A 10,139-nucleotide genomic window follows, 5' to 3' on the forward strand; every position below is an offset into this window, starting at 1 on the left:
ACAACACTCAAGAAGCTCGACACCATCCAGTTCAAAACAGCCTGCTTGATTGCCACCCCATCCACAAACATTCACTCCCTCCACAACCGTTCCGAGCCATTTGAAGTTGGCTCTGTCATGCTGAGCAAAGAGTTTCTAATGGCGAAGCCCACTCCATGCTGTCTTGATTCTTCCGGATCCCTACACTGCCAGAAGAAGGTGTAGTCTTGCTCTCTTAGAGATCCGCTCCCAGGGAGACGTGTCTCCTGAAGTGCTGCAATGTCCACATTGAGTCTCCTGAGCTCGTTGTTAATGATGGCGGTCTTCCGAGAATCGTTGATTTGTGTAAGGTCTTCCGACAGGCCAGGACACATAGTTCTGACGTTCCAGCTTGCAAAACGAAGGGCTGGTACCTTCTTTCCTTTTTTATCGTGCTGTTTGGTGCGGTGTTACAGTCTTCTTGTCGGGCAATGACCTTGATCTCCAAGCACCCATTGAAGCAGGTGGACTGTGGAGGGACAGAGCCGTACTGACCTGGGGTTGCCCGGTTTGAGGCGGGCGGTAGCTGTCCAGTGAGATGCGATGAACTCTCCCACCCTCAAAGGCAACCCGTGGCGCCCAATCTCTATGCCAATTGAGCTGGACCAAAAACCCGTAACTGCTGCCTTCTGTGTTGTTTTGGTCGCTGTGAGGCGACTATAGAGTGACCTCTCCATGGCGCATGTCTGGGCGAATGTATGGAGGTTGTGAGTTTCCCAAGCGTCAAAACCCCCTTCCTGGTGGGGTCCAAAGGAGTGCAGAGCACGACGTTTGGCACCGGTATGGCTGCAGAAACTGCCGGAAAAATGCAAAGGTGACACATGACCACTTGTGGGGTTCCACTCTTGATTTTCTGTTAGGGTTTACTCCCTTAGCCTTGGTCTCTCTCGAGACGCCCACAAGGCAGTGGGGTTGTTAGCTCCTATCCCTGAGCAGAGGCCCTAACAAGTAAGCTGTGTGATTTCATGGAGGGAGTGGGAAGGGGTGATGGGCACTAAACAATTGGTAATGAATTGATGCTAATAATAATGTTTCGTATGGGGCTTGTCTGGATGGCTGATAGGGAAGATTTGTCGGACATCATATATAACTTGGGAGGAACCAACATGACATTGGCCATCCAGAGACGATGAAAGAAAATGCAGTACTTGTGGTATCATAGCACTCGGTGTAAACTATCTAAATAGAAGGGGACTGGTGTTGAATTGAGAATAAGTGTTACATTTAGTCTTATGTCTGCATGATAACGAGTGATGAAGATGTTGCACGTTATACTACTGATTGGGAATAATATTTCTTGGAATAAACTCTGGCAAAATTGAACCCTAACAATTATGAGGCCCGCAGATACAAAGCTGTAGGGTCACTTTACATCAGGCAAACTGACATTAACATGATAAGGCTACGCAGTTGAACATGAACAGAGGGTCTGCTTTGAATACACTTGTACCAGTACCAGAGATGCTGCCTTTTACACGTTAGAATCAGTTAGATCAACAGGGAGCTGGAAAAGAAGCACTGTGGCTTACAAATCATCACAAAACGCGACTAAGTTGTGTTGTTCTGAATTTATGACCCACATTAACAATACATACACATGCCAGTGTAAAACTGCGGCTCAGGGAACACGCCAAGCTGTGTAACAGCATTAATAATACTAGCGGGTGAATGAAAAGGCTAATTACATTTTAATGACAAGCAGGAAAGTAATGATTTGTAGTTGTGGATGAAGGATTTGGAGTACAGTTGAAATGTATTCGTGGAAATATCAGTCAGACAAATCCAACATTGTGGTGGTATTGAGCAAAAAACTGTAAGTCAGGTTTCCTGGGAAACTTCAGAATTTCCCGTAAGGGAGAAAAGGGAGACTCCTCGGAATAAGGACGGTTGGAACAAACCCTGTTCTGAACACTAAACAAGCCACACATATGGCAGCGACACATAGGAAGTGGAAAGGGGACATGCACTGTGATTATCAGGGACAGACGTGTGGTGTGATTTTCCTGCATTGATAAAACTAACCATGAAACTAAGAAATAACACAACACCTAAAGAAAATAACTGTCTGATCCATTAAAACAAATATTAATGCATCAGAAATTGAAGCATGGAATACATTTATTTAACAATAGGCGACAAACGTTCGCTATCTCACAGAATCACACAAGCCCTCTCACCATCTCCATCTGCTGGTGTCCCTGTCTCACTGCAGTTACTGTCCCCCTCTCACCATCTCCATCTGCTGGTGTCCCTGTCTCACTGCAGTTACTGTCCCTCTCACCATCTCCATCTGCTGTTGTCCCTATTCCCCTGCAGTTGCTGTTCCTCTCTCACCATCTCAATCTGCTGGCATCCCTGCCTCACTACAGTTACTGTCCTGCTCTCACCATCTCCATATGCTGGTGTGCCTATCTCACTGCAGTTACTGCCCCACTCTCACCATCTCCATCTGCTCGTGTCCCTGTCTCACTGCAGTTACTGTCCCCTTTTCACCATCTCCATCTGCTGTTGTCCCTGTTTCCCTTCAATAATGTCACCCTCTCACCATCTCCAACTGCGGTTGTCCCTGTTTCCCTTTGGTTACTGTCCCCCGCTCACCATCTCCATTTGCTGGCATCCCTGTCTCACAGCAGTTACTGTCCGGCTCTCACCATCTCCATCTGCTGGTGTCCTGATCTGACTGCAGTTACTGCTCCCCCTCACAATGTGGAACTGGTGGTGTCCCTGTCTCATTGCAGTTACCGTCCCATTCACCATCTCCATCTGCTGGTGTAGCAGTTTCCCTGCAGTTACTGTCTCCCTCTCACCATCTCCATCTGCTGGTGTCCCTGTCTCAATGAAGTTACTCGTCCCCTCTCAACGTCTCCACCTGCTGGTGTCTCTGTCTCCAAACAGTTACTGTGCCCCTCTCACCAGCTCCATCTGCTGGTATCTCTGTCGCACTACAGTTACTGCTCCCTCTCACCATCTCCATTTGCTCGTGTCCCTGTTTCTCTGGTTACTGCCCCTCTCACCATCTCCATCTGCTAATGACCCTGTCTCAATGCAGTTATTGCCCTCTGTCACCATCTCCATCTACTGGTGACCCTGTGTCACTACATAAACTGCCTCCCTCTCACGATCTCCATCTGCTTGTGTCCCTGTCTCAGTGCAGTTACTGACCCCCCTAACCATCTCCATCTGCTGGTGTCCTTTTCTCACTGCAGTTACTGACCCCCCCCTAACCATCTCCAACTGCTGGTGTCTCTGTCTCACTGCTGTTAATGTCCCCTTTTGCCATCTCCATCTGCTGGTGCTCCTGCCTCACTGCAGATTCTGTCCCCTCTCACTATCTCCATCTCCTGGTGCTCCTATCTCAGTGCAGCTACTTTGCCCCCTCTTACCATCTCCATCTGCTCGTATCTTTGTCTGACTGCTGTTCCTACCCCTCTTACCATCTCCATCAGCTGGTATCCCTGTCTCACTGCAGTTACAGTCCCCTCTCACCATCTCCATCTGCTGGTGACCCTGTCTCACTACAGAAACTGCCTCCCTCGCACCATCTCCATCTACTGGTGTCCCTGCCTCACTGCAGTTACTGTCCTCCTCTCACCATCTCCAACTGCTGGTGTCCTTTTCTCACGGCAGTTACTGTCCCCCCTCACCATCTCCATCTGCTGGTGTCTCTGTCTCACTGCAGTTAATGTCCCCCTTTGCCATCTCCATCTGCTGGTGCTTCTGCCTCACTGCAGCTTCGGTCCCCCCCTCACCATCTCCATCTGGTGGTGTTCCTATCTCGCTGCAGCTACTTGCCCCCTCTCACCATCTCCATCTGCTCGTATCTTTGTCTGACTGCTGTTTCTACCCCTCTCAAAATCTCCATCTGCTGGTGGCCCTGTTTCTCTGCAGTTACTGCCCCTCTCACCATCTCCATCTACTGGTGTCCCTGTCACATTGCAGTTACTGTCGCCCCTCACCATCTCCATCTGCTGGTGACCCTGTCTCACTGCAGCTACTGCCCCCTCTCACCATCTCCATCTGTTTCCGACCCTGTCTCACTGCAGTTGCTGCCCCCTTTCACCATCTCCATCTCCTTGTGTCCCTGTGTCACTACATAAACTGCCACCCGCTCACCATCCCCATCTGCTGGGGTTCCTGCCTCACTGCAGTTACTGTCCCAGCTCACCAGCTCCACCTGCTGGTGTCCCTGTATCACTGCATACACTGCCCTGTCTCTCCATCCTCATCTGCTGGTGTCACTGTCTCGCTGCAGTTGATGACCTCTCTCTCCATTTCTTAATCACTGTGATTGGCTGCTTTCTCCGTTTTACTGTGGTTCCAAGTGGTCTTCGTTCAAGTCCAGCTGAGCTTTTCAGGTTGTCTTTTTGATAAACAATTAATGAATCATCTGCAGAGCAGGTCCCAGGAGAATAGGTCTGATTAGCAATAAAATATAGTCTCAGAATTAGATTTAAGTTCAATTCCGGGCTCGTTGCAGTGGAAATGTGATTTAGTTCCAGTGTTTGACACCCTTCAGTTCTTTCTCTGATTTCACGAATTTAACATTGAGATTGAGAGGGTATTTCACCGCCTTCTTCAGCTCCTGTCGGAATTTAGTCTGGGTCACAGCATAAATACATGTGTTGGTGCAGGAACTGAGAAGCTGCAGCATCTTTGATGTGTGATCTGTTATAAAGACAGGGTCAGTGTCGGAGTAAAAATACCGAATATGTGTCATTCGCCTATAAGTGATATACACAATCCGGCTCACCCACAACAGTATAAAACTGCCGGATATACTGATGAGTAAAATAATTGATTTTCTCCGATTATCCATCTCTGGGTCTTTGTGATTCTCTCCATTACTGTGGCCCCGGAATCCCTTGCGGACTTTACTGGAGAATAAAATACGTCTGACCGTCAGAACATTGAGCAGAAAAATCAGAAAGACCGGGACACAAGGAGTTAAAATGTAGTGAAACAATTCAAATGCGGCCCATAGGGGGGAAGTAAAGAAGCTGGGCTTAATGGTACAACCCATGGGAACATTATCAATAATGTACTTTGGTTTATAGATAAAGTACCAGGTGAGAGACTCTAAACAGCCCAGAGCACTCACTGTTCCTACAACCACAGCCGCTGTTTTCTTGGTGCAATATTTTGTTTTTAGCTTCTCACAACAAATGGCCACAAATCGATCAAAGCTGAAAGCGACTGTGAGCCAGACAGAAACAACAGTGGCTGCAGAAAGCAGAACGATAATGATAGTACACACGGGGGTAATTCTCAGGAATGAATCCTGGATATAAATTAAAACAATCCAACTCAATATGGGATCAGTGATAACGACCAGGAGATCAGACACTGCCATTCCCACCAGGTAGACAGTGATACATTTGGAGAGTCCGCACTTTCCTCGGGACAAGACCACAATCGCCACCAAGTTAACTGGAAGAGAGAGAAAAGGAAGCAGAGAAATTACTGATCAGACCTGGAGACAAAGCAGCAGTCTGACAGGATCTGGGCTGAAATTTCCAGCTTTGTTGCTGCATCGAACAGTAAAAACTGATTCACTGACCTGGGCAGTGTTTTGTCACAGTGAAATGTTTAAAACACAATTATTAAGAATGAATTGGGAAATTGAGACAGAAAGTGAATAAAGTCAACACTGGATCCACTGGAAGTACTGAGTGAGAATGCAGTGACATTGGGGAAATGAGAAGGTGTTTTACAGAGATGGAATCCAATGGGTTAAATGGGAATTTGTCTCCAGGTTTGGGGAGAGTGGAAGGTGCCGATGGTTTGTTGCTGTGGGTTCAGAGAGCCGCCAGAGGCTGGTACAACATGGGAAAAGACTGAGAGCTGCTGCGGTGAGTTGGCCTGGGATTTATTTCGAAGAGGCAACTGGAGGATGAGACAGTGAGTGAGATTGGGAGGGAGAGAAGGAAAAGAACATGTTGGAGATGGAGGGGAGACAGGAGCAGATGGTTTGGGAAAATGGATAAAATGAAGCAATGGATGAGGAGACAGAGGATTCAATACATTGAGAGGAGAGGCTGAGATTCATACGGAGAGACTGCAGTAGAGTGTTAGAGGAAATGTCAGCTAGAGATCTCAGTAGCACAACTCAATTAATACATTTAAACAGTAATACCTGCGGTTATTGGTGTTGGAGAACAGTTCATTGGTTGTCCAATATAGTAAATATATTTAACTTGTACAGGCAATTAAATATAAATTTAAATATATTTCTGATATCGGCCTCGTTCTTTATTGAATTCAGCAGTCACAGAGTTTTTAAAGTGTAGTATTTAAATAATGAATTACCATCAGTGAAGAACTGATTCTATTCTGTTTATTCAGTCAGTAAGTAAGGAATCGGAACTTTTTGCAAAACAAAATAAATATCTGACAGAAATAAACACTGAGGATCAAGTCCAACAGTAAAATTAACACACTGCTGCTTCTTTCTCTTTCTCTTTCCTTCTGCTTATCACTTTCCCTCGGTTTCGTTCTCCCTGCTTCTTTTCTCCTTCCTTCTCTCAGTCGCCCTCCCTATCTCTCCGATGTGCTCACACCCTGCAAACTGTTCCTTAAAGCCGCTTTTCACATACAATTTATTCCTAACATTCTGTGCCTGTGTTCCGCTCCCCAGCCCTGTGTTCAATGATTCTATTCTCAGAGTCAGTTCATTTAATGGTGAAACCTCTGTGAATAATTTAAAGTGTCTACAGGTCACCCAAGTCTCCACCTGCTCACCCACACTCTTCACTTCATCAACAATACATGGAATAAACAGGATCGAAAGTTTCTTCCAGACAAACCTCACAATCATTGAAATTCCTTCTCCTGGAATTATAAAGTACACTGTTAGAATGTGGGATTGTTTAATTAATAAAACACCGACATCAGCGCTGCAGCTGATAATCTACAGATAAATGGAAAGACTCTGGATTCCAACTGATAGAGTGTAAACCAATAAAAGATCACATCAATACTTTCAGTTTTACAATGTAGTCCAGTGACAGTGAAGGGTCCGCAGTGAAGCAGAGAAGGAGATGTGAAAGAGTCAGCAGCAAACTCAGTTCGGTAACCAGACTTCTGAAGCAGCGTCAGACACACACAGAATGAAATAATATTTTATAACAGTGATAACCAATAAATATATTGAAATCTCTGTTACATTGCTCCATATTAATAGGGATGGAGGACATTGTAACACTGAGACCGTGAGATATCTCATTATCAAGCATCGCAAAACACATCCCAAAAAAATTCCAGGACTGGTTAGATCCACATCATGAAACTGTTAAAATCTCCTGATGGTCTGCTTCTTGATCCTAACAAAGACATCACATTCAACGGCATTCAATTCACAGAATAATGCAGCAACAATGCCAGGGTTAGTTAAACCAATGTCATTAAAGACATCATACAGCTCCAGTCAGACTGAAAGAGAAGACAATGAGAAGATTCCATCAGTAACCTGCTGGACAAGTACAGGCGGTTGTGTAAAACACACAGTGAGAAATAATACCGAGCACAGCAGTGCAACTAATATCGATTTACACCATTAACAGCTGAGATACAGACTTACCAGGAACTCCAATTGCTGCAAGTACAGGATAATAAATGCGTTCTATCTGATACATTACTGGATATCCCATTTCTGAGAGAAGCTGAGTTCTGTTAGCCTGGAATCCACAGCTCCAGCAGACACTCTGAGCTGATCCATTCTAGTGGGTCCTGATTTATACAGGGGATAAGTCTCCACTGACACGGTTATACCCCTGATCATTGCTATTAGTTACACTCACCTGAACAAACACATTACATCAGCAGCTTTGACACTGGTAAATAATGTGGTGGATAAAACACAATCATTCCAATGTCAATGACATTTTCTCAGTAAGTCCTCTCTCGGGAATAAACCTGAAATCTGTCCTCATACTGAACGCATGCGACAATTATGAGTGGCATCATTTACATTTTCCCTATTGTTGTATTGACCTTGTTCACTCCTGGCATTTCTATTGTAAATGTAACTGAACTGTCTACAGTGGACACTGGATTCAGGGACGAAAACAATCCCGTTTCACTCTGTTACTGCCTTTTCCCAGTTAAAACGTGAACTTTAAGTCTCTGATTCGATACCACGCTCAGAGTTACAGGCTAGGTATTGATATTGGGGGCAGATACTGTACACGTCCATTGGGGAGGCAGTTGCGTAGCGATAATATTACTGGGATAGTAATCCAGAGGTCCAACACAATGGCCTGGTGACAGGGGTTCAAATCCCAGCATGACAGCTGCTGGAACTTAAATTCAATTAATGAGCAAAGGTCCGCAATTGAAAGCTAGTCTCTGTCATGGAGCCATGAGACTATCATCGATTGCTGTGAAAACCCATTTGGCTCGGTAATTACTTTGTGATGGAAATCAGCCATACTTACCCGGTCTGGCCTGCATGTGGTTACAGACCCAGAGCAATGTGGCTGACTCTTAACTGCTCTCTGAAACGGCCCAGCAAGTTGTCAAAGGCAACAAATGCTGACCTTGTCAGCGGAGCTCACATCACATGATAGAATAAAAGACAAACGTCTACCTGCTATTTCACTGCAGATATTTCCCTGTTTATTCTATAGTGGTTAATGGTTCCAGTAAAATTAGAACTGTACCAACTCCTGACTCCTTTCCTCCAGTTCACTGCTGACCAGACATCCAAAGTTCACTTTCCCTCACTATCAACTGCTCCAAATCCCTGTTTCCATGACCAACCCTAGCCAAGTCCATCTCACCCAACATCTTCAGCCTAACTGACCTGCATTGGATCCCAGTCCTCTAAGTATTTAAAATTTATAATTCTTATCATTGGGTTAAAATTCTTCCATGTCCTCACCACTCCTTATCTTTCAATGGGACTGCCCCGCCAGTTTCCAATATTACTGATCGGATTGTAACCAGAGCATCTCCAGCAAAGGCCTCTCTTCCCACACCAGCACTATTCCCTCTGGAATCCCGGAAATTTGTATTCTTGTTCCCTCCGCTACCACATCCACAGACTGCCTGCTGGTGACATAATCTACAGATATGCAGTGAGCTTCCACATGTCCGCTGACAACACCCAACTGCAGCTCTCCGTCATCTCTCCTGACCCTCCACTTCCTCTGTGTTATCAGACTGTAAAAGTCTGTTTCCTATGAGATGCAATTTCCTCCAATTAAACTTAGTTTAGAACGAAACCTCCACCTTTGGTTTCACCACGAACTCCAGACCGTTGTCATTGATTCCATTACCATTCCTAGCTGTTGTATCAGGCTAAATATGATGTTGCGTAAAATATGCTCCCCATTCATCCCTGACATGAACTTCTGACCTGATGTTGTCTCCATCAGAAATGACACCTCCTTCCACCTCCATAACATCTCCGGCCTCTGTCCCTGCCTCAGCCCATCAGGCACTGAAAAGGATCAACCACTCATCTGTGTAAGATTATTAGGTCCCTAAAAGCTACTAACCAGATTACTAATTGTTAAAATCGAGTTATTGTAAACTAACAATTGACTTATTATTAATGAGGGAGCTCCCCTCCACGTATAAAATGGAGGGCACTCCCCCTCTGCATATCAAATAGAGGGAGCTCCCCATCTATGTATAAAATGGAGGGAGCTCCACCTCTACGTATAAAATGGAGGGACCTCCCTTTCTGCGTATAAAATGGAGGGAGTTACCCCTCGATGTATAAAATGGAGGGAGATATCCTTCTATGTATAAAATGGAGGGAGATCCTTTCTATATAACAAATGGAAGGAGCTCCCCCTCTACATATAAAATGGAAGGCGTTTCACCTGTATGTATAAAATGGAGGGGGATCCCACAGACACCTCACTCACTTTAAAACACTTTTTAACTATTTTTATACCAGCGCCGCGATCGAATATAATATAAACAGAGACATGGTCAAATTCTCTCTTAATTTGTGCATTGGAGTGACGGAGAGAGAAAGGGGTGAAACAAAGAGATGCAACGTTAGGTGGGGCAGTAAGTTGTGAGGAGGACACAAAAAGGCTGCAAAGGAAAATGGACGGGTTTTGAGTGGACATGAAAGTGGCAGCTGGAATATCATGTGGAGAAGCAAGAAT

The 10,139-nt window shown here is 45.3% G+C and overlaps 1 protein-coding gene across 1 annotated transcript; it reads right to left on the reverse strand.

Annotated features, from left to right (window-relative positions):
- Positions 1–4,328: 4,328 nt before the first annotated feature.
- On the reverse strand, positions 4,329–7,664 carry LOC137359072 (probable G-protein coupled receptor 139; the record flags this gene model as incomplete). Its single annotated transcript, XM_068025174.1, has 3 exons — positions 7,595–7,664; positions 4,526–5,445; positions 4,329–4,433 (listed from the first exon to the last, which is right to left on the reverse strand). Coding segments are annotated over exons 1-3 (1,095 nt in total), but the record flags the coding sequence as incomplete, so codon positions are not given.
- Positions 7,665–10,139: the final 2,475 nt, after the last annotated feature.

The sequence above is a fragment of the Heterodontus francisci genome, unplaced genomic scaffold (genome assembly GCF_036365525.1).
Source record: "Heterodontus francisci isolate sHetFra1 unplaced genomic scaffold, sHetFra1.hap1 HAP1_SCAFFOLD_857, whole genome shotgun sequence".
Taxonomy (NCBI): Eukaryota; Metazoa; Chordata; class Chondrichthyes; order Heterodontiformes; family Heterodontidae; genus Heterodontus; species Heterodontus francisci.